The sequence below is a fragment of the Peromyscus eremicus genome, chromosome 18 (genome assembly GCF_949786415.1).
Source record: "Peromyscus eremicus chromosome 18, PerEre_H2_v1, whole genome shotgun sequence".
NCBI classification, from domain to species: domain Eukaryota; kingdom Metazoa; phylum Chordata; class Mammalia; order Rodentia; family Cricetidae; genus Peromyscus; species Peromyscus eremicus.
The window spans coordinates 31346549-31371134 of NC_081434.1; the positions used below are offsets into that span (position 1 = coordinate 31346549).

At 37.1% G+C, this 24586-nt stretch overlaps 1 protein-coding gene and 1 non-coding gene across 2 annotated transcripts in view; one reads left to right on the forward strand and one right to left on the reverse strand.

Annotated features, from left to right (window-relative positions):
- The window catches only part of Eea1 (early endosome antigen 1), a 115112-nt gene that overhangs the window by 54354 nt on the left and 36172 nt on the right, over positions 1-24586 (reverse strand). Inside the window, exons 3-10 of the mRNA XM_059245805.1 lie at positions 24430-24522; positions 13953-14080; positions 13293-13347; positions 13139-13204; positions 9204-9243; positions 8082-8195; positions 7412-7533; positions 6159-6314 (exon numbers count right to left, since the gene is read on the reverse strand). Coding sequence (XP_059101788.1) covers positions 6159-6314; positions 7412-7533; positions 8082-8195; positions 9204-9243; positions 13139-13204; positions 13293-13347; positions 13953-14080; positions 24430-24522 — 774 coding nt within the window. The remainder of the gene's footprint in view (positions 1-6158; positions 6315-7411; positions 7534-8081; positions 8196-9203; positions 9244-13138; positions 13205-13292; positions 13348-13952; positions 14081-24429; positions 24523-24586) is intronic.
- On the forward strand, positions 14645-14717 carry Trnat-ugu (transfer RNA threonine (anticodon UGU)). Its single transcript has one exon. It is a non-coding gene; the product is annotated as a tRNA-Thr (tRNA).

A 24586-nucleotide genomic window follows, 5' to 3' on the forward strand; every position in this document is an offset into this window, starting at 1 on the left:
TATACAGTTTCATTAAGCCAGACCACTCTATGGTCAAGTATAACAGTTGAATAAAAACTTGTCGTAGTGAATTTAAACATTTTTATAACAAAAATAATGTTTATTGCTCAGACAGTTTGATCACTTAAAAATAATAAAAGAAAAAACCAGATGGGCAAATATCTTGAAAAGCCACACCTGTAACACACAAAAGCCCAAACATCAGAATGCTGATATTAGCATAGGAAATTTGTTATTTCTAATATTTCTTGCTGGCTTTACTTTTTATACACTTAAAGTTAGTCATTTCCATTACATATGTTCTTTATGATGAATAAACTTTATAATATGTATAAATTAAATTTAAATTTCTGTTCTTAACATATCAACAGTCTTAGTCCTTGCATCATAAAGAAGAAACTTTGGAGGATTTGGTTTGCTGTGGCAGTAGTACCTCTGCTCAGACCCTTTCACTCCTTTCTTATGAACCCAGAGCACACACAACTTCGATCCTGAAACATTTTCAGTGGTGCATTAAGTCTATTTTCTCTCCAGATAGTGCCACAGTTGGCAGCCAGGTCTCTGTCCTCCTGGCTGAGTTCCCTTGTCCTTTCACAGCCCAAGGTCACCTACGGCTGCAGTTCAGCACTTGCTGGACTCACTTCCCAGGATTCCGCTTTACAGACTTCATCTGACTTCCGCTTTCTACACTCTCCTTATTCATATCCTCGACCTTCCCCCACCTGCCAGCTGACTGTCCCACTTATTCCCGGCTCTCCCACAGCACACACCCTGCTTTTTTCTCCTTCAGAGAACTTATTGTCACTTCCCTTCCTACCGTGGTACGGTTTGATATAAAAACATCTAAACATCTCAAAAGGCTCATGGGGTTAAGTAGACTTAATCAATGAGAAGTCATTAGATCATGAGGCCTCTGACCTAATCAAATGACTAATCCACTGATTAATTCATGATTGGATCGTGATGGAGGAGGTGATGCAAACGTTCAGAGGTGAGGCACAGCTGGAGGAAGAAGTACCAGGGGCATCTTGACCCAGTTACCCCTCTGGGCTTCCTGGCACCAGCCTCTGCCATAGTCCCCAGCTGCCATGGCATTCTAAAGCAAAGGGTCCAGACAAAACTAGACTGAATCCATGAGCCAAAATGAATCTTCCTCCTTTGAAATTGTTTCCCTCAGGCAGCTTTCACAACAATAAAAAGCTAACTAACACAAATCTAGATCGGCTTGTCACACGTTATCTGACTCCTACAGAGGAATACAAGGCTTAGGAGAGCAGGACTGACTTAGTGGTGTACTCCTAACACCTAAAATTGTTTCTGTTGCTTAGTATTCTTTGAAAAATATATTCCCTAGTGAGTGATTATCCCCTAAGAGATTTAACAGATATTTACTCCCACTAGGACAGTACAAGACCCTAGTAAAATTTTCATTTTCCTTGACGCCATGTCACTGAACTTAACACTGAATTTCTCAAACCTTCAAGTTGCAAATAATTAAGGAATGATATTTTGACCTGACAGTCTGCTAGTGCTACAGAATTATAATTATTGCTGGAATAGTCTACAACTATGAAGCAATAATCATTTAAAGTGGACGGAAACTTGTTTGACTGACAAAACAAACTGAGCATGTCTGTGAAGTTCTAAGAGTGCCTAAAACACAAACCGCATATGACAACAGACGGTGGCAGACAAGACTATGACCAAAGTAAGACGTCTCCCAAAGCACGTTACCTCAAGTTTACGCATCTCCATTAGAAAGCAGAAAAAAAAAAAAAACAATAAAACGATGGATGAAAGGTGGAAGATGGTGCTCACAAAAGTGTACACTGAGATGTCCCAACACACGTGCAGATATGATCGCACACATCCTTCATATAAGATGTACTCTTAAACACTATGTATGATTATAATCATACTTACACACTGAGAACACAGTAGAGATGTCCCAACACACGTGCAGATATGATCGTACACATCCTTCATGTAAGATGTACTCTTAAACACTATGTATGATTATAATCATACTTACACACTGAGAACACAGTAGAGATGCCCAAACATACATACAAATATGATATCTTAAACTAACATACTTAATATTGAATGTACTCTTAAAAGCTATGTATGATTATAATCATACTTATTCCAAACCTGAATAAACATTTTTCTCTTAAAATTAGGATTCAAATAAGATTTTTTGAATATAAATAAGTCTTTAAAAACATTCCCATTAAACACCACACCATATCTAAGTTCATTGCAGCTTTCTTTGGTATTTACTTTGATGAATGCTTTTAGAAAAAATTTAAATGTTTAAACCTTCAATCTCCCATCTATAAAATAGCCAACTACTTACTAAGCACTTCAAACGCTTTAGAATGAAAAACACACTTTCATAAATATATAAACAAAAATGTAATGAATTTACATAGTATGTAAGTTTCAATGAAAATGAACCAAAGGTATACAATAGTAATAATATGTATTCCAGATTACAGATCATCAACCCCAACTAGAGAACATCTGCTAAATCTCTGTCCTTCTAGCTTCCTTAATGGCCTTTTAATGTGTTTTTATTCTGACTTAGTAAAATTAACCACATCTACAATAACTTTTTCTAGTAAATGTCATAATTCATTATTATACTTGGCTGAGAATAAACAGAACTGAATTTTAATAAAACATGCCACATACTCATAGTAAGCAGACACCAAAAAGTAAATGAAGTTACAAACAAATACATGAGATGAAACAATTATACTGATTTTTTTTCATACAAAAATAGTATTAGATACAACTTCAAAATATTTTCAGCTAGCCAGGCACTGGTGGCACATGCCTTTAATCCCAGCACTAGGGAGGCAGAGGCAGGTGAATCTCTTTGAGTTTGAGGCCAGTCTGGTCTACAAAGTGAATATATATTCTCAGCTATTATTCAATACTAAACAACATACAATTTTGGCAAAACACTAAAGTAATAATAAACATTGGGACAAGATTAATAGCACAAAAAGCTTGGCATGGTAGCTCCCTCTAATTCCATCTTAGGAGGCAAAGAGGGTCACATATGAGATTGAGGTCAACCAGAGCTACATAGTAAGTTCCAGGTTAGCCTGGCCTCAAGTGAGATCCTGTCTCAAGATAAAAACAAAAAACAAGCAAACAAAAAAATTAGCAGCACAAAGTCACTCATGAGGCCATTATGAGACAAATTAAAATGGAAGACAGGATGCTACAGAAGGAAGATCTGAGTAAGACCTAGGTTCTTTATTTTAGACATGTGACCTGAAAGCAAGTTGTACCTCATTTACCCTCAGATTCCTAATGTGTAAAACAGATCGAATAACTTTACAGAATCAAATTAGACATTTTAAAACTAACACAGTATCCAAAATCTAGTGATGTTCAAAACTCTATGTCTAATGGTAGTATTAGTCTGACTCTTAAAGTTATTAAAAATATTTGACATACCTGGGAGTCCTACTCATCACTGTGTATCTATTAACTATGTAGAGATTAAATGTTATAGCTAATTCTCTAAATGTACAGTTTAGGTAGTAAATAACTTCTTCAGTTAATCAACAAGAATAAATGTCCTTCTGAATTTATTCAAAATGCCTGAAGAGGTAATTTGTGTGAAAAACCTGAGCAGAGTTGAGTGCAAAAAACTGAATTATGTCATTTTCCTCCTCTTCCTCCTTTGTTTAGAATTTTATTTTTATATAGACAGACAGAGTCTCACTGTGTAACCCCGACTGATCTGGAACTCACTACATAGACTAGGCTGGCCTCAGAATCAGAGAGCTCTGTCTGCCCCTGAGTTCTAGGGTTAAAGGCAGATGGCGCCACCACATGCCTCCCCAGCTCCATCTTCCCTTCACTCCAGGCTCATCTTTTCTAGAAAGTAACTTCATTGGTTCCTACAATTATCCCTGTTTACTTGAGGAAAGGACTGAGACACTAAATTCCTTCATCCCAAATTTTTTAACTTCAGTTATAAACATTTCCACCTTGAGTTATCAAGTTATACAGCTTTCCAGATTATTTTAATCTAAATGAATAAAAATACAAATTTACAAAAACCCTTTAATTACAGTAATTCAGAAATATGATTCAGAAATATTTCCCATTATCAAACTGTAGCATGTTCCTGCACATATTTTTCAAATATAGATAAATGTAAAGATTTCTTTTCTTTGCTAATAATATTCTTTTTGTTGTTTTTTTTGTTTGTTTGTTTTTTTGAGACAGGGTTTCTCTGTGTAACCCTGGCTGTCCTGGAACTCTCTCTGTAGACCAACCTGGCCTAAACTTAGAGATCCGCCTGCCTCTGCCTTCTGAGTACTGGGATTAAAGGCATGTGCCACCACTGCCCAGCTTCTGCTATTTTTAATTAACAAGTATGACTCCCATAATGCTCAAGTGGAAAAAGTCACAGGGGACTACAGTTTGAAATATGCATACTCTAAAACCACTTTAATGAAAATTTAGTCATCATGTTCATTTATATGGAAATGTCAAATAACATTCAATGGCATTTTTTTAATTGAGATTAATTTTTTAATTTGAGAAATTATCAGTCAACAGGCAGATCTAGTTAACACAAGTTCTTTACTAAAGTACAGAAATAAATGACTGGGCACATTCAAAGTAATCTAAAACACATTATCAGAATTTTATTCAGCATCTTCTTATTTTTTAAGATTTATTTACTATTATTTTATGTGTATGGGAGTTTTGCATGCATGTATGTCTATGCATCACGTATGTGCAGTACCTATGGAGGTCAAGAAGACAATGTCAGATCCCCTGGAAGAGGAGTTATAGAGGTTGTTGGCCATCATGTGGGTGCAGGGAATTGAACCTGGGTCTCTGGAAGAAAAGCCAACACTCTTAACTGCTGAGCCATCTCTCCAGCCCCTAATCTTCTTGATTACATACTTATAGCTACAGACTAATTAGTAATATCTCTAGACATTTAACTGACTGGTAAATTTATGAACCCCCTGAAATTATTTGAAAATTTGTAAAAATTATGTGCTAAGGGTTATGAAGTGCCACTTTGAGAAAATCTGCATGAAAACATAAATCAGTGTCCAGCATCATGGAGCCTCATAGTCTCATGCATGTTAAACTATACACTTTCATAAGTCCCTACTGATAAGACAGAGACCAAGAGAAGAGGAAGGAAGAATCAGCACAGGGCATCTGTAGCAATTTTACTGCATTGTTTACAAGCATGTTACTATTTATGAACAGAGTGGCATTTGATCACCAGCTAAAAAATGACAGAAAATGAACTGTCACTACAACAAATGTTTTCTTTTCTTTTTGTTTCTGTTTTTTCCTGTTTCTTCAAACATGGTCTCTCACTATCTAGCCAAGACTGGTCTCAAACCCATGATTCTCCTGTCTCAGCCTCCAAACATTGGAATTCTAGGTGTGTGTGACCACATGTGGTAAACTAGACCATTATGGTGGTAGTCTGGAACATTTTTTTAAAGATTTGTTTACTATTTTTCATGTATGTGTTTTGCCTACATGTGTGACTGTGTACTACGTGTGTGCCAGACGCCCTCGGAGGTTAGGAAGAGAACATCAGATCCCCTAAAAGTGAAGCTACCAATAATCATGAGTCATCGTGTGGGTGCTGGAAACCAAACCCTGGTCCTCTGCAACAGCAACATGTGTGTTAGCTGCTGAGCCATCTCCCCAGCCCCAACTAGAACACTGTAGAGACCATTTTCATCCATACTATTCAATGTCTATCAACTAGAAATAAGCCTATTAAAAAATAAATCTTTTGCCAAGTACTGTGGTACACGCCTGTCATCTCGGCTACTCAGGAGACTTAGTCTCACCCGAGCCTAAGAGGGTGGAAGGAGTCGGGGCAACACAGTGAGACTGCATGTCAAAAAAATTTAAAAGAACCAAAAAGAAAGAAAAGAAAGAAGAAATTATTTCTAAATATTTTCCAAAATAACACTGTTAATGTAATTGTGGAAAATGACATCATATTTCGTTTGCTCCTACCAAATTAAGATAAATTCAATCATCACTTACCACCTAGCCTTAAATATTTAACTATATAAATCATTTACTAGGCAAAAGAGTCATCTATGATGGAAACATCCCTCCCTGAGTGTTTTCATTACCTCTGAATTAGCATATTCTGATTGTAACTTTTTGCATTCATCTTTGAGTTTTTCAGATTCTCTCTCACGTTCCAAAGTCATATTATCCATTAGTGTTTGAACTTGGACCAGTTCTTTCTTTAGTACAGCAACATCTTCTATACCAGGTCTCTGGAGCTGTGAAACATATTTTAATTAAGTATTACAATAAAAATCTAAAATAATATACATTTTAGAATAATTCACTAAAAAGATCAAAATAAAAACAATCATTATTAACAATTTTTAGGCTCCAAACATCGAACACTGATACATCCCCCCTCTTTCTGTTCTGTGTAACAGTATCATCCAGCTGCACTCTAGCAGCATATCAATCTTGACAAGGACTTGATAAACAGCACATTTCTTCTCTATACTAAGGAAGTGGCGATGGAGATAAAGAGGCCTACAGCTGGTGAAGCTCTTGCCTAGGGTGGAGCCATGGGTCAATCCTTTGCACGGCTGTAACAAAACTTAAATGAAGAAGAAAAGATGCAAGATGTTGAGGGTTTTCAGCCAGATGCTTGGGGTTCAGTAATTCATCCAAGTATTTACTGAGTAAAGAAAGATGCCACAGATAGGTCCAGGGTTGCAAAGCCTACGGAGAGCACTGGACCATGGTACCAATGACAAATAGAGTCATGGAAGAAATGTGACGACTTGGATTTTATACTTGTAGAATTTGAGATGAAAGCAAGCCACCCAACTGGAGGTAGTCCTAAAACTAGATGGATTCACACAACTGAAGTGAGAGGAAATGTCTGGTACGGTGGCGTATGCCTTTAGTCTGGCACTCAGGAAGCAGAGACAAGAGGATCTCTCTGAGTCAGAGGCCAGCCCAGGCTACATAGTGAGATCCTGTCTCAATAGAACAAAGTGTGAGGAAATGATAGCACCAGAGATGTGGATATAGGGAATAATTAAAGAACAAAACAATCACATTTAGACAGACACAATCATGTTTAAGGGAGTTAAATGACACAACTTTTATAACATCTTATTTATTTTTACAAATTGTAATAGAGTATATATGTAGCTGGAGGGGTATAAAGAAATTTTTATTGCCTCCAGTTCATTACATTATTTTCTAAATATTTCCTCAGTTGGATATGGAACTCAAAGCTTTATACATCCTGGGCAAGTGGTCTATCACTTAACTACACGCCCAGCATCATATATACTTCATTTTAATTAGGAGCTATACATTAACATTGTAACAAATGTCCCTGAATTACCAGTTCAGTTTTCAGATCCCGAATCACACTTGTCTGTCTGTCTAAGTCTCCTGTCAACTGTGTCACTTTTTGCTCAGCAGCTTCTCGGAGACTCTTCTCCTCATCATGTTTTGACTTTATATCTAATTAAAGATAGCAATACAAATATTAGTTCCGTAAGAAGGCAAGTTTCTAAATTCCCGTATATTAATCTGCAAGCTTATACATACTTAAGTCCAACTTACATTCCTTAAGTACCCATAAATATGCCCAATAAAATTGATTGTTAAATTCTACCTAACACTATGCTACTTAGCATCTTAATGTACATACATATTTTACCAAAAAACATAATTTTTTTAAAAAATACAGTATGAATGATTGATAGCATAACCAAATGTTAAATCTTTAACACATTGTATAATCAATTTATTTAAAAATGTTACTTTTTAATCAAGCATATCAAAAAAGAAAATTTACCTTCTTTAGATTTCAAGAAGAATCCACCAAAGAAAAAAACATTGAAAGACAAACAAAATAATTTACATAGAAACTCATATTATTAAAGTTCATTAGTCATTTCCATAGTCTACACCAAATGTCTTATCACACTTAAAATATTAGATGGTTTTTTAGGGCATATAGTGGTGAAAAATATATTTACTGGCTAAAAAATTCAGATTTACTATACCTGCAATTTCAGTAGCAAGTTGGGCTGCTTTCTGTTCAAATAGATCTTTCATCTGCTTAATATTAAAATTTTCCGTCTGGGCTTCCTCTAATTGTTGTTCTAAAGACTGGAGCTCTAGAAGAGAGCAAAGCCACGTGTTAGATGTGATGTCAATTACAGACACTAAATTTTTATTACTTATATCACAATATGTGGTGGTAAAGACAATCAGTGTGAATCCAATTCTAAGAGTATTTTCACATTTCAAAATATGGAGCATATGTGATTCATTTAGAGTACAAGTCATAAACATAATTTATAAATTAAAGAATAATTGGAATCGTCTCCAATATTTATAAATATTTGTTTAGAAGTTTGTTTTGCTTTTTTTTTAAATTAAGATCTTATTTTACAACTAAGGACAGAGCAGAAGTTGGGATTCTCCTGTCTCAGCCTTCTGAGTGATGGATTACAGACATGTACCATCAACCCCACTTTAAAAAGTTACAAAGTGAATCTAGAGGTAACTAAGAACAGCAATGGCCTTAAACACATTATCAAAATGTGCAGTGGACGCCTGTTACCACTTCATTCTTACACAAGTTCCTTAAATACAACATACAATCACAGAGTCTAACCTGGACTATTCACTGAGCATCCACCCACTTAAAAGCAGCTACAAAGATGCTAGTGTCATTTACTTCAAGAGGTACAGACATAGGGCTGGAGAGATGGCTCAGTAGTTAAGAGCACTGACTGTTCTTCCAGAGGACCCGGGTTCAATTCCTAGCCTCCACATGGCAACTCATAACTGTCTGTAACTCCAGTTCCAGGGGACCTGACACCCATACACGCAGGCAAAACACCAGTGCACATAAAATAAAAATAAATTTTTTTTAAAAAAACGGTACAGACATATAATTCCTAATATAGACTTAGATTTTCTTTAAAGAATCATATTGTGGTAATATTCCAGAATTTTATTCATAACTTCAGAATATAGTGAACTAGTTAACTGACTAAACTGTGGCATAGGTAACTATCTAAACCCCAAGCACAAACAATATTTTTACTGTTTTACAAACATCAAGTATAAACATAAACAAAATTCCTTTATCAAGTATTAAATCTGTCTTTAATTACCTGCTGATGAATCAGGCACCAATCCATCAGGTTTAGCTTCCTTGATTAAAACAGAACACATAGGTAAATGTGGTATAGGGAGAAGAAAACACTGTACAATCGCCATGTCTGTCTAGTTAAGCAGCAGGATTTGGAGGTTCTTCTACTTTCAGATCTGTAAGGTGTCATCAGATGGCTAGCATAATTTCACTGCAGTTGGCCAGTCCAAGAACTTTTGTATGTTTTTATAAAACTCTTAGTGTTGTGTTAAGTAACATGCAGTATCCCATAAATTCAGTAATAAACTAATAACAGAACTCCCCCACCTGCATGCAACACCAGCTCTGCCACACTCCACATGTAGGCTACTGGCATCAATTGCTAGCCTGCAAACACACAAGCCTCACAGTGTGACAGGCTTAGTCACTGCAGGCAGCACTCAGTTGACTATTTCTCCAGGACCAATAGCTAAGCTGTAACAGAGTCACACTCTTTTTAGCCTTTGAACTTTCAAGTCTTGCCCGTCAACACCTGAAATGCTTTCAGTAAGGAATCCTCATCATAACAGCTCTCTTTGGAAAGCATCACTTTTAAGAAACCACTCATAAAAGTACACCTCAAATTTTAATGAGATTTTCCTTACCATGGGAGCCTGATTCTACAATAGTTGAGAAATTATTAATAGACTTTAATAGTTGTGGCATTCACTTTGTGGTTTAATGTAACCCATCTATTGAGTGCATTCCCTGTGACATTTGTTCAAAGTATTCTCTCCTTTAAGCATTGTGAACTAAAGGGAAAAATGCATAGCAAAAAAACTATGTGATTTAAGAGATCATTACCTCAATCATATCCTTACTATAAGCATTCAAAACATCTAGAATATTTGAAAATTAATAAGCTTATAGATATCATCAACTATCACAACCAAAAAGGTAGTGTGTGTCAGGGTTGGGGGCATTAAAAAAAAAAGCCAACTACATTTTGGTGCCCAACATGGGGTGCCAAAATGTAGTTTTTGTTACTCTTTGGGGGCCCACAACCCAGCTCCCAAATAAATACAGAGAGACTTATTCTTACTTATGAATGCCCAGCCTTAGCTTGGCTTGTTTCTAGCCAGCTTTTCTAACTTAAATTACCCTATCTACCTTTCACCTCTGGACTTTTATATTTCTCTATTCTATGTACTTTCTTTCCTTCTTACTCCGTGGCTGGCTGTGTAGTGGGTGGCTGGCCCCTGACATCCTCCTCTCCTTTTCTTGTTCCTCTTCTGCTCCTTTTCTCCTTCTATTCATCCTCTCTCTCTCTGGCAGCCCCATCTATCCCTCCCTGCTGAACTATTGGCCGATCGACTCTTTATTAGACCAATCAGGTGTTTTAGGCAGGTTAAGTAACACAGCTTCACAGAGTTAAACAAATGCAACATAAAAGAATGCATCGTATCTTTGCATCATTAAACAAATATTCCACAGCATAAACAAATGTAACACATCTTAAATTAATATTCCACAACAGCTCAGTGAGTAAAGGCACTTGACAGTAATACCAGAAATCAATCCCCAGGACCCAAGAAATCTCTCACACGTTGTTAATGGACCTCCACATGCAAGAAGGTACCCACATATATGTATGCATGCATGCATGCATACATGCACACACACACACACACACACACACACACACACACACACACACACACACATACAATGTAAATCATAGCAATAAAGACTTTATCCCTTAGAAAACCTGGCATGGTACTACATGCCTTTAATCCCAGCAAAGGCAAAGGCAGACAGGCCTCTGAGAGTTTGAGGCTAGCTTGGTCTGCACAGTGAGTTCCAGGAGAGCTAGGGCTATTTAGAGACACCTTGTCTCAAAAAACAAACAAACAAACAAAAATAGAAAACAAACAACAAAAAGATTATAACCCTTAAGGTTAAAGTCATCCAGCAACTAGATTAAAAACAAAAATTAAAATCTCTTTTAAATTATTTTCATAAAGAGTTAAACTCATCTCAAAGAATAAAGGATTACCCCAGAAACTAGATTTTTAAAAATTTCACTATACACTAGATTTAGACACATTGACTGCTACAAATAATATTTAAAATGTATTTGCTTCTGAATGGAAAGTAACTGCAAAGACAAGTTATAATTTACACTATTGAGAATTTCTTTAAATTTATGAAATACAGCACACTGGCACATGCCTGTAATCCCAGCACTCTGAAGATGGAGGCAGAAGGATCAGGAGTTTAAGACTAGCCTCAGCTGGGCTAAATGACTGAGACCTTGTTTAACACATACACACACACACACACACACACACACAAACATGTCATCTCAAATAGAATAGTTTCCATGTAAGATAGGCAAATGAACTATAAATACTGACTAATACTAAAGCCTCTTTAAACAGTATTAAGACTGGCAATTTTTTATTCACTGACTTGTTTCTCTCTTTTTCAATCCAGGTAGTAATTCTTGATACAAAGATTAAAATGCAAAAGTTAAAAAAGAACAAGTAAAATCCTACCTCAAAGTCACAGTGTGATGAGACAGTACGGAAGCAGATCACTAATTATTTTATAAAGGTGTTGAAGGACATCTACTTGGTTTTTAAAAACAAAGACTATCCCTGGACTTAAAAAAATTCATAATTCCTTTTCTTTCTAAGATGTAGCTGATAGAATTTTTATATAAAATCACATTTTGATAAGGTACCTAGAACCCACAGATTTCACTTTTTGTATCGACATTTTTTTCATATGTATTTTTATGCAGATAAACATATACAGAATACAACGGTCCCACACCACATATAATTTCATTGGATAACTGACTGTGTGGAAGATAACGGAGCTGAAACTTCTCTAGGACCCAGTGACAAAGTAACATCTTAGTGACATGCACTGCCCATGCTTATTTATGATCAACCTACTGTGCTCCCACTGATATGCAATTATGTGTGCAAATTAAGATTTGATAATTCTAACAAGCCACTGTGGCTAGTATATGTGTTTTTATACTGTATTTTATTGGTATTTCAGAATATACTAATTTAAAAAAAGTTTAGAGTGAAAAAGCACCAGGCAGATCTTGAGAGACATCCCCAGAAGAAGGCCTTGTTACCACAGGCCATGGGAACTCCACTGTTACCGCCCTCATAACACTCCCAGTGGGATGAGATGTGGAACTGAGGCCTAGATTCGGGTTTGAGCTAAAATGTTTAGCCATTTAAGTATATTGTCAGAAAAATAGAATAACATAAGTTTGATGTTTTAAAAACTGGTAACTGCTTCTTTTTTAAAATAATATACATAGCTTTGGATGGATGGATGGATGGATGGATGGATGGACGGACTGATAGATAGATGGACAGATGATAGATAGATAGATAGATAGATAGACAGACAGACAGACAGACAGACAGACAGACAGATATGTTTTAAGATTATGTGTATGCATGTGCACATGTGTGCAAAAGGCCAGAAGGGTGCAATGGATCTCCTGAACCTGGAGTTACAGGCAGTTGTGAGCTGCCTGATGTGGATTCTGGAAAGTGAACCTGGGTCCTCTGCAAATTTACTGAGCCATCTCTACATACACACACACACACACACACACCTTTTTTGAGACAGGCTCTTGTTAGTAGCCTAGTCTGTCCTTGAACTAACAGTCTCTGGCTCAGCCTTCCAAGTGCTGGAACTACAGACAAGTACTATCACACCTGACATAACAAATTCTTAATGGAACATGTTTAAGAAGCTTTATCTGTGCTTCCCATATTTGCTTCCATTCATTAAAATTGCACAGACTATCCAATAGGCTATTAAACAAAGAAATAAATTAGGAAGTTTTATATCAAGTCCCTTACAAAAGAGTGTAATGCTCAATTTTCAACAATGAAAATAAACAATTAATAAACATGCTTCAAGAATTTAAAATGCAATTACTTGCTGCTGTAGCCCTTGATATTTTTCTAATTCTTTCTTTAATTCTTCTGAGTACCATTTTTCTTCCTAATAAAAAAGATTTTAGTTAGTAAATTTTAAAAGTCTTTAATCTGAAACTCTGAAAATAAACAAGCATTATCATGTTTATTCTTACCTTAAGTGAAGCCTGTAGGTCTTGGACCTCTTGTCTGAGTAGTGTTATATCATCTCTAAAGGTGCATGGCGAGAGAGGAAACATCCTTTAATTTACAAGCTTAACAAGTAGTAATCAGTAACTATCTACTAATGTTATAGCTTTCTCAAGTACTTTAAAAACACTGAAAATTTTATGTATCTAAGCTTTTAGAAAAAATAATTTTATTCTTAAAGCACATGGTTTACAAATAAAAACAATTCTCATGAAAACAATCAGATAATTGTCAAGTGCCTGGATTGGAAACAAAATGCCTTCTACTTATTTACCAACAATAAGCAAGAATGGCTTCCTGATGCAGTTAGCATGAAGTCTGTCAGCAGGACCGTGAACTGTGCACAGTCTTGGCCCTGACTGTCACTCTCCCCCCAATGACTTGGCTGGATCATCACTGACTTGCTTCTGTTCCTTCTACTCTCTGGGACTCTCACCTAAGATTCAAGCTGACAAGAAGGTGAGCAAGACAGGCTAGGCAAGGGAGGAAGACTATGCCAGATGAGGGCAGCTTTAAATTAGTAATGTGAAACACTGCAACTTTCAGAAAGGAATTAATCTTGACACAGCAATTATATCACATGCACATTCCATGACAATATTACATTTCAAAACTAGCATATGTACCGTGTCAAAGCAAGATTGGCCTCTCCACCATGACCTGAGTCATTACCAGCATCATGAACTGCCTGATAGTGTTTGAAAAGTTCATCAGCAGAGCCAAGAGATTTCATACACTGGGGACATATGAAACCCTATAAAAAGAGGCACAAAAAAAGATTTTAAAATATTTAATTTTGAAGAGTAACACTTTGCATTGAAATATGGTCAAATGTCACTAAATAAATTGTAATTTATAATGTCAAGTCCCAATTCTGATATCAAGCAAAGATATTTCACAAAGCACAGCCACCTTTTAGGCTGCATCAACTAATGGCTAAAGAAATGAATTCTAGTATGAGATAATAGTTCGTTCTTTCTTTCCTTCCTTCCTTCCTTCCTTCCTTCCTTCCTTCCTTCCTTCTTTCCTTCCTTCCTTCCTTCCTTTTCTTTCTTTAAGACAGGGTCTCACTATGTAGTCATGGCTGTCCTAGAACTCACTCTGTAAATCAGACTGGCCTTAAACTCACAGACATCCACGTACCTCTGCCTTTTGGGTACTGGGATTAAAGGCATACACCACCACACCCAGCTAAGATGCTGACTCTATATTCTAGATTAGTTGAGAACATTTTCCATCACAACCTTTCACTCTCTATATATTCCCAGTAGTAAAGTAACATTTGTTCATAGGAACCGAAAAAGAAAAAAAGGCAAGAGCCCAGCTAACTCAGTCAGTAGAGCATGAGACTTGTAATCTCAGGGTTGTGGGTTCAAGTCCCATGTTGGGCACCATATTCATTAACCAATGGGAACAACATATATTCAGAGTATACAGAAAGACATCTCCCCCAGCAGTAAGATGATGAAATAATCCTGTCACCCAAGGAAAAATTCCAGACTGTAAGTGTTCCACACAAATCTGTTAGAGAAGTGCTGTAGTCAGAAAACGTCGTGAACTGAGTGATGGTGACACCTGTGATCTCAGCACTTGGGAAGCAGAGGCAGGAGAATCTGAGGTTTAAAGTCATCCTCAGCTACATAGTGTGTTTAAGACCAGCACTGGCTACATGAGGCCCTGCCTCAAAATAAATAAATAAAATAAAAATTGCTAGCATGAGGCTAACATGATAAAAGCCCAAAGCTAATGTAAAGCCTAAAATAACATAAAATCCTGATAATCCCAGAATTAATGTATGATTAAGGCTATCATCAATAGTGGTGTTAAAGATGCTGCTATAGGTCCATGTTTTCTGTGTTTGGGGTTACAATTCAGGAATGGATAGTGAAATCAACATACTAGGTTGTAACTTTATTATTCCACAGTAGAATACATTAGAGGTTATTTTACTAACAGTAAACAACATTTTATTAAATTTTTTGAGCAATGACAAAAAAATATTTATTACAGTGAGTGTCATTAAAAAAAGACATTTGAGAAGCATCCTTACAGATTAACTGTTAGAGGTAGCTGGAATAAGCAAAACTGTTTTCTATTGGATCCAAACGAAGTACAGATATATGCCCCACACAATCTTAGTTGAAGCTCATGCCTATTTATTTACAGTGTTACCACTCCTACTTTATAGACCAGGAAACTCAGAAAAGCTAAGTAACTTTCCTGAGGTCACAAGTGACTAAGATATCTATGAATTTGCTGGGCATTTCCCATGTCTCAATGGCCTAACCCTTAAAACAGTCCTTCTACTTTCTAATTTCCAAGTGACTCTATTCAACAGGTATTTTCATCATTTTGAGTCTAATAATAATAATAGATCTGTAGAAAGCACAAATTGTAAAATATTGTACCAGCCCACAAAAAAAAGATCAATGATACACACGTTAACGTATCTTTTCATGTAGCTGAATCAATGATTAACCAAATAGCATTAAATTTACCACTGTACGATTATCTAACTGCAAACTGTATTAGCAATCAAAGGCTGCAAGAACTTGAATCAACAGCCTCATGGTTCTCTAAGAATTATTTGTCTGAGGTATATATATAAATTATTAGCAGTATTCAAAGTGTTACATTTATTTTATTTCAGCATAATTAATATACAAAAGAAATACCACTCAACTTCTAATATGTGAAATTTTTGTATTCAAATATTCCTATGAATAACAAAGAAATAGTTCCTCACACTTTGCACACCACATACTCTCCACTAAGGGCTCTGAGGCTGTCTTATTCTTTTAAAAACTACCAAAGGATGTCAATTCTAAAAACACTCCCAACCTCTACCAACCCAACCTATCCTTCACTCTAAACTATAAGACTACCCCCATGCAATCTATTTTGCAGGAGAATGTCATATTCTCAAAATATTTAAATTCATTGAATCAAAGATAAAATATCAGTGAATATCATGGAGTTATTACATTTATATGATTCTGCTAACATTTGTTTTATGGGGATATAGAAATGCCATCTTTTATTCATTCTATAAAAACTAAAGCAATTCCCTGTAGAGACCACAGTTGTCTGTGAGTATGCTCACTCAAGCAGTGCACGGCTCTCTTCACAATAACTAATCAGAACTACCACTTCACTTTTGAAGAAAGTGTCCTTCCCACATTACAAAAAATTAAGATAACAACAACAACAACAACAAAAGAATGCTGTCCCAATATGCTCTCCGTGACTCTCCCAGCACAACTCCATTTTTCCCTACTGTGTTATAATGCAAGTGGTTTCAGCTGTAACTTACATGCTAATCTGTATCGAGCCAATACTATGTAGGACCTTTCTGGATCTATACATCTACAGATATATACCCCGACCTGCATCTCATAGGCACTTCACATGCAGTAAATCTAAGGCTTGACTCACCTCACAAATTTCCTTTTTTACCAACTTTCACCTTTCGTCATGAACTGTAAACTTAAAAATGATGAGCTGCTCTTCTACCTCCCTGGTGATAAGCCGCCACATCTAAGCATTCTTCCTTCCTATGTTTTCCTCCCCAACCTCTCTGCAGCTTGTCTTGTTCAGTTACTATCTGTTGTACTGACGGATGCAGCTCCATTCCAACAGTGTTCCTACAGGTAGCCTATTTTCTTCTCACTAATGGAAGTCCCACATGACTGCTAGAGCTTCTTCCTAAAACAGACTCTTTAGGATTCTTCACCAATCTTTATCATCCACATGGCACACAAGTTCTTCCATGGTCATTCTCCTAATGACCAATACAATCTGATGTCCATATCCCTCTCCATCTGCACCACATACTTCAACAATACTAACATGCCTCTGTCCCTGAGTACAACATGCTATCTCAACTCTCTAGCTGTGTGTCCCTCAACAACACCACTGACTTGTCAAGCAACTTGACTCCAACAAACAATATATTAGGTCATTTCACCTCTATGCCCCTATATGGGTTAGTGGTGTTCTTATCATATATATTTTTCTACACTGTACATTTATTAAATAAGATAAAGAACTTAGTTGAACAATAGATCTTTAATAGGTTACAAACAATAAAACCTTCCAAAAACAAAATGAGTTAAACAGTAAGCACTCTGAGCACATGGAAACTAAAAAGATTTTTAAAATTTCTACTTTTTATTGAGTGTTGATGCAAAAGCAATATATGTCCTAGTCAAGTATGGAAGCATGTATCTGTAATCCCAGCACTTGAGAGACAGATACAGAACTGTGAGTTCAAGCCCCCTTTAGGCTACAAGACCCTGTCGTCTCAATCTCTCTCTCTAAACATATATACACATATACAATTTATGCATAACACATGGCACAGTCAAAGCTCACTGAAAGAAGACAAATATCGACAGATAATTCTATAGAGCAGATACATGTAAAGAACTATGATAACACGAGAGAAGTAGTATCGATTCATCACACTTAATAAAATATATACACATATATTTGTATGTATATGTGTTTCTCATCTCTATCCTACTGAATCTTCATCTAGTATGTACTAACACATATACTATGAAATATTGTTTCCATGAGATCTTAGAATCAGGCTCTAAAAAGTGAGTGCGTGTTCCCTGACAGAAATAAAAGACAGGCCCTCCGAGGAAATGAAGAAGCATTAACAACGATGGAGGAAGGGCTCTGGAGCAGCAGCATACTTATTTAGAAGGCAGGGCCTCTAGAGTACTCTAGTCACAGATCCAGAGTGAAGGGCAAGAGTTCAGTGGGTGAATAAATGAGTGATCCCCTATGCAGCTACTGAAATGAACAGAAACAGTAAGTGGCATTGGGAGTGTACCTCTTCTGGACATTGAACTAATATTATCAGTAGCTGATGGCATGGGTGACGGGCACTCATCCAGCATGTGCAAACCACTTGGTTCAATCCCCAGCATCACACACAGATACAGAGAGACAGAATAAGAATGAAAGTGAATAATGCAATTAGGCTTTAAACATATTTAGATTTTTTTTTTATACAGAACTCTGAAAGAACCTATGATAATCTAGATGGGATTATTCTTCTTTGAAACTAACTCTTGTCTACCACCATGCTTTTACTTCACACTGCTTATCATCTGTCCAATAACTGTAGAACAACACTAGCTGACATGCCTGTGGTATAAAATAGGACGTGAATAACAATAATATTTAACCTGTCATTTCATATCATATTTGTATCATAACTTCTACTAATAACTAGTAAGCACATTATGGAGTGTTCCTCAAAAACTACATCCCTATTACATTATTTACCCTTTACAAATTTAGTTTTGTTGCTTTGTGTTATTGCTGAGACAAATTCTCACACTGTAGCTGAGGCTGGCCTTAAACTCACAGCAATCCTCCTGCCTCAGCATCCTGAATGCTGGGATTACATGTGTGAACCATAGATTTTTTACTGTTGTCTTTAATCAAGAGTTTTTATGCTAGATACCCATGTGTGCCAGGAGACTAACGGTGACATTGAAGTATGGCATTATACCCCTAAAACTTCTACATGCCACGTTAGTACCTCAGAAAGAACTAATTCGTTCCTAAGAAAAACCCTTACAAGTAATATTCCCAATGCATCCATTTTTTCCTGTGAGTAGATCTTAAATATTTAAATAAAACTTAAATTTTGGAAAAGCTGTAAGAAAAATAAGTGTTTGTAAAGTACATATATTTACCCCCTTCTTAACTGTTATTAAACCTTCGCATGAAGTCTTAACAGCATAAGTATTTAATCAGTCAATTAGTATCTTCCACTCTTAATTTCAGCAAGATTCTTTAATTCCTGTTACTACTTTACCTTGTTTTATATTTCAAAATCATTTCTAAAATTCATTAGTATGATATATGTAGTAATATTAATCTCTTATAGAGAGTAATAAAAAAGTTTATTAAAGCTGTAATACCCATGTTAAAATATAGTTTTAAATTCTACTAATCGCCCATGAATGAACCAAGTGAACCTGTCAGCTCATGGAGTTTGATACTAACCCTCAATGTAAGAGGTGATTTTTTTTTTTTCTAAACATACTCAAGGCACCAAGTTTGCTAGACCGACACACTGCAGAGAAATATTCACAAGCAAAAAAGTGCTAAAAATAGCCAACTACATCTCCAAATTTGTCACCAACTTTCAAAGCCTAGTTTATGATTCAAAGCAATCAATTCTTTGCTCAGTTGTTTTCTGCAATCCCTTTCTCAGATCTGATGCAGCTAAGAACTTCCCTGACTCAAGGCACTCTGGTGAAAAGGTTCCTTTTAGTTCCTAAGGAAAGCACTTACATGGCAAGTGCCTAAAAGACTGTCGCTGCTCTCGCTTAAACACAAAGAAGAAAGTAACTCATCTCCTAGACAACAAGAACATCCTCAGCATCCAAGCCCCTTCTGCCTCCATCGCTTCTTGCCCTGCTTCAGTTAGCCAGTATATCCTAGTGCACCAGTCTAACTGTTCTTGTGAGCTTTCCTCTGAGGGCCCCACCTGGATTGGCCAGCTGTCCTTCTCACAGACAACATCTATCACAGAATGCCTGCTGTGCCCACTCCATCTCTCCTGTCCTTTACAACTAAAATGTCCCCTCTATGGGAAGCACTTTATTAACATGCTAAGTGAGTTTGCTCGGCTGTTTTCTCATCTATGACTGCCTCATGGAAAACAGTCATACTTTGTAGGCTTTCATAGTCCCAAGCTTCACTCTTCTAGGAGATTTGTAAAAGAACTCAAAAAGTTATGCTTTTTTAATATCAAATTTTAAAAAGAAGCATATTAGCAAGATCATCAGAGAAATTCTTTGCAGCTTAAAAATAATTCCCCTAATACTTTGCCCACCCAGCCTTAGGTATGCACCAGCCCTACCCTACAGAGCAGTGGTTCTCAACCTGTGTATCACAACTCTTTTGGGAGTCAAACGACCCTCTCATGGGGTCGCCTAAGACCACTGGAAAATACAATTCATAACAGTAGCAAATTACAGTTATGAAGTAGCAATGAAAATAATTTTATGGTTGGAGGTCACCATGATACAAGAAACTGTATTAGAGGGTCACAGCGTTAGGAAGGTTGAGAATCACTGCTGTAGAGGACTGTTTACATGTCACTGTGGGTGATGATGTGCATTTTGTCACCTCCAGTGAAGCGAAACAAAGATGGAAACAGTCTTCGTTCAGGTTCTATGCTGTTCAGACACAAAATCTTTCTATGCAAGAATCATTTTAACCTAAATGTCTTAATAATTCATTAATAAAGCATAAACAATGGATAATCCTACAAATATTGAAATGCCACTTTATATTTCAAATATCATGGCAAAGTGTACGTACACATATTAAGCATTTACATTTCTTTACAAATTCACAAAAGGACAGCTGGAACCAAGAGGAGAAACCAAGCGGACTGTCCAAGAGCCCTTCTCCTTATTGATTCTTCTCTTAAGCATGCATAATTAAAGCAATTCGCATTCCCGTATAGCATAAAAGGGAACCAACACCGGACAGGGAAAACAAAGCTATTTTGAGCAACCCAGAACCAAGCTGGCAAACAAAATGCAGAGGACCCACAGTCACACTGGAGTCACTAGGAAGTCCCTGTGCTCCTGTCTCAGGCTCAGTGTGCACCTCCTGGTAATGTCCGGACAAGTCAGCCGCAGACACACATCTTTTCATACACAATGGGCAGATGAAACCCTGTGAAATAACAACCTTCAGTTTGTTTGTTGTTAATAAACACGAGCATGCAAACACACAGAACAAGAAATTAAACAATCCTTTTTTGGTATGGGTCAGGGAACAAGAAATTAAACAATCTTTTTTTGGTATGGGTCAGGGACGGTCCAAGGTGTAGCTGCAAAGGGTGAAAGGCCCATCTACAGCATAACGGTAAAGGTTAGTTCCCATCTTCACATTATAAATTTCCTCTGCCTCATTTCTTCAGTGTGGCACCCTGCTGCTTTGGCTCAAATACGCTGGTTTATGTATTTTAAATTGTTTTTGTTTATGGCACTTTTTCCATAGTTTACCTGAAACCCAGTACCGGCAAGTTAGGTTTTATTTTAGATCAAGAAGTTCCAGCTGGTATACCAAATACCTTCATGTGATATTATGTTCTCAACAATGAAACTGTCTTCAAGTGCTTATTAGTCTTTATTGTGTTCCATTCAGCAAAGATCACAAATTCTCATATCCATCATCCCCAATGCATGATGCTTCTTTCCGATTCTCTGGGCTAAGTAAGTCTGTGGTGGTTTAAATTAGAACGGCCCCCACAGCGCTTAGTCATCAGGGAGTGGCTCTACTTGAGAAGGATTAGAATTAGAGGTGTGGCCCTGTTGAAGGAAGTATGCCACTAGGGGTGGGCTTTGAGGTTTCAAGGGCCCAAGCCTGGCCAGTGTCTCTCTCTTTATGCTTCTTCCTGTGGATATGCATGTAGAGCTCTCAGCCACCATGCTCCCTGCCATGATGATAATGGACTAAACCTCTGAAACTATAAGCCAGCTCTAATTAAATGCTTTCTTTTGTAAAAATTGCCTTGATCATGGCGTCTCTTCACAACAATAGACCACTAAGACATTTCTCTTTTGTTGTTGAATTTCAGGTGATGAAAAGCTAACAGAACATGTGAAGCACACATATTACCCGGTACAAAGGAAGTGTTTGGTAAACATTAACTAGTTCCACTATCATTATTCTGTGTGTGCGTGTGCACGTGTGTGTGTGTGTGTGTGTGTGTGTGTGTGTGTGTGTGTGTGTATAAGGGTGCATGTGTAGTATATGTGTGAGGGCACACATACATGTATGTGCAAGTGCACATGGAAGTGTCAGAAGAGAACCTTAGGGGTCATTCCTCAGTACTGCCTCTTTTTTTTTCTTTTGGAGACAAGGTCTCTCACTAGCCTAGACCTGACCATGCAGACTCAGACCACACTGGCTCTCCAGCATGCTCCAGGGACTACTTGTCTTACCTCCCCACTGCTGGAATTACAAGTACACACCACAGGTTAATTTAACATTCTGGTGATGGAACTCAGCTCCTCCTCGCACGTACTTACCAGCTTGGCTATCTCTACAAATTCCATTATTCCTCTGTCTATCCCTTAAAAGATAACTATCCAGGGGGCAAAAGCAAGAAACATAAATTCACCTCTTTTTAATTGGTCAAAGAGTTATCTTCCAGACACCCACATCCCAAGTACTAGAACCAGGGAACAGCACTTCTTTAAAAGATGACTCTTGTCTGTTTTGCTTTCTTCTAGCCACTGAAGGTTTAGAGTATGTTTTACTCCACTCCTAACTGTCAATGGTGAATGTCCACACCCAGCCATCTAATCATTAAGACACATTTACTGTATAATTCTTTTGCTCTGGCTATTAGATGTGGTGTTGAAAACACAGAGAAGCAAATTCTCCAATCTCAAGAAACTTACAGGCTTCTTGAGAAAATTACCAAGAAAATTATTTTAGCTTTCACAAAACCCGAAAATCTACTGGACCCACATTCAGAACATAGCCAGAGTCTCAGCCCCTCCAGTGTCATATCCTGACACCACGATGATCAGGCTGCACGCAGATGGCCCTGTGCCCCCACTAAGTTTATTTTCAACACAGAAGCTACGCAGAGTAGTCTATGACCAGCGTATTACCTAATCTTATCACTTCCCTGCTCAAGATTCTCCAGTGGCTTTGCTGCCTCACAGAGACTTAACCACACAGTGTGTATAACATCTGCACGGTCTGCAAGAGGTGGGCCTGATAGCTCACCAAGCCAGTCTGTGATCGCTCAGTACTCTGGAGCTACACTAGCCTCCGAGCTAGTCCTCACCATGCAAACATGCTCTTAGCTCAAGGAATTCCTCTGTGTGTGTGTGTGTGTGTGTGTGTGTGTGTGTGTGTGTATGTGTGTGTCCTCCATGTCTGGAACATCACTTGCCCCAGAAACGTCCTTGGCTCACTCCTTCACCTTCTTCAGGTCTAAGGCATGCTACCACCCCCTTCTCCACTGGACAAACCTTCAGTGATGACTACAGCTACAGAGAAGATGTTCTACACCTTCTTTCCTACTCTGTTTTTTCTTTCAGCAACACCAATTTATCTATCCTGGTACATTTTTAGATTATTTTGTTTTATGACTGCCTACATAACAAGTACCAGGGGCACAGAGTGAAGTCTGTATCCAAACAAAAAAAAAATAGAAAGAAAAAAAGTGAATCAATATCTTGAACATATGTAAACATCTCTTAAAAAATCAACAAACAAAATCCAACACTATATTAAAATAGTGATAACAACACAACACTGTCAGGTGAAAACACAAATACTCCAGGGACACCATATTATTTTAAATGCATGTACTTCATCACAGAACAAAGGGAAAAATCAAACAACATGTCAGTACATGCGGAAAAAGCATTGTGCACAGCAAGATCCACTCAAAGGGAGAGGGAAGGGGGGGTAGGGGCAGACAGCAAGGCAGCACCACACGCTACCATGACAGTCAGTGAAACTGTGGACAGCAGCCCCTTGCTTTCTTCCTGGACTTGGAAGATTATTCTACCATTTTAGGCTTTTACCTCAACATTTAAGTGATGGTAACCATTGGCTTTCTTTCTCTCTTCTTTTCTATCATGAACAAATATTACTTGCTTCTTAAAAATAGTAATACAACTTAAAAGCCTTTGTAATTAAAATTAAGCTTATTTACATTTTCACTAGTTTTTAATAATTCAGCAAAGATAAAATAAAATTTAACAGATCATAAATGAAAACAGAAAACACTGCTTAATTAACACAGTTTGTGATGGCCACTCATGCACAGTAAGTGCAAGTTCTTTATAAAATGACTAGAATGTTCTTCATTGACATGACAACATAAAGACAGACTAATAATGTTTCCATTTTCAATCTTAATATACAGTTCTCAATATTACAACCAAACGTTGGTATACTTGTATAAGCATAACTCAAAGTCACATTCTCACAGTACAGCTTACGAGGATTTTCCCTATGAACATAATTTAACTTTCCAATCATTACTATAAATATTGGCTAATTTTATTCTCTCTCATCTTTTCATACCTCTGAGGAACTTTCATTGTTGACATCCACTGTATTTATAGGAGCTGCTGACGAATCTAAATCAGATCCTTGAGAGCCAGCTCTCCCAGGAGTCTGAAACAGAGGAGAAAAAGACCACAGTCATAAGCTGCACAACAAGGACATGTCTTCCTAACAG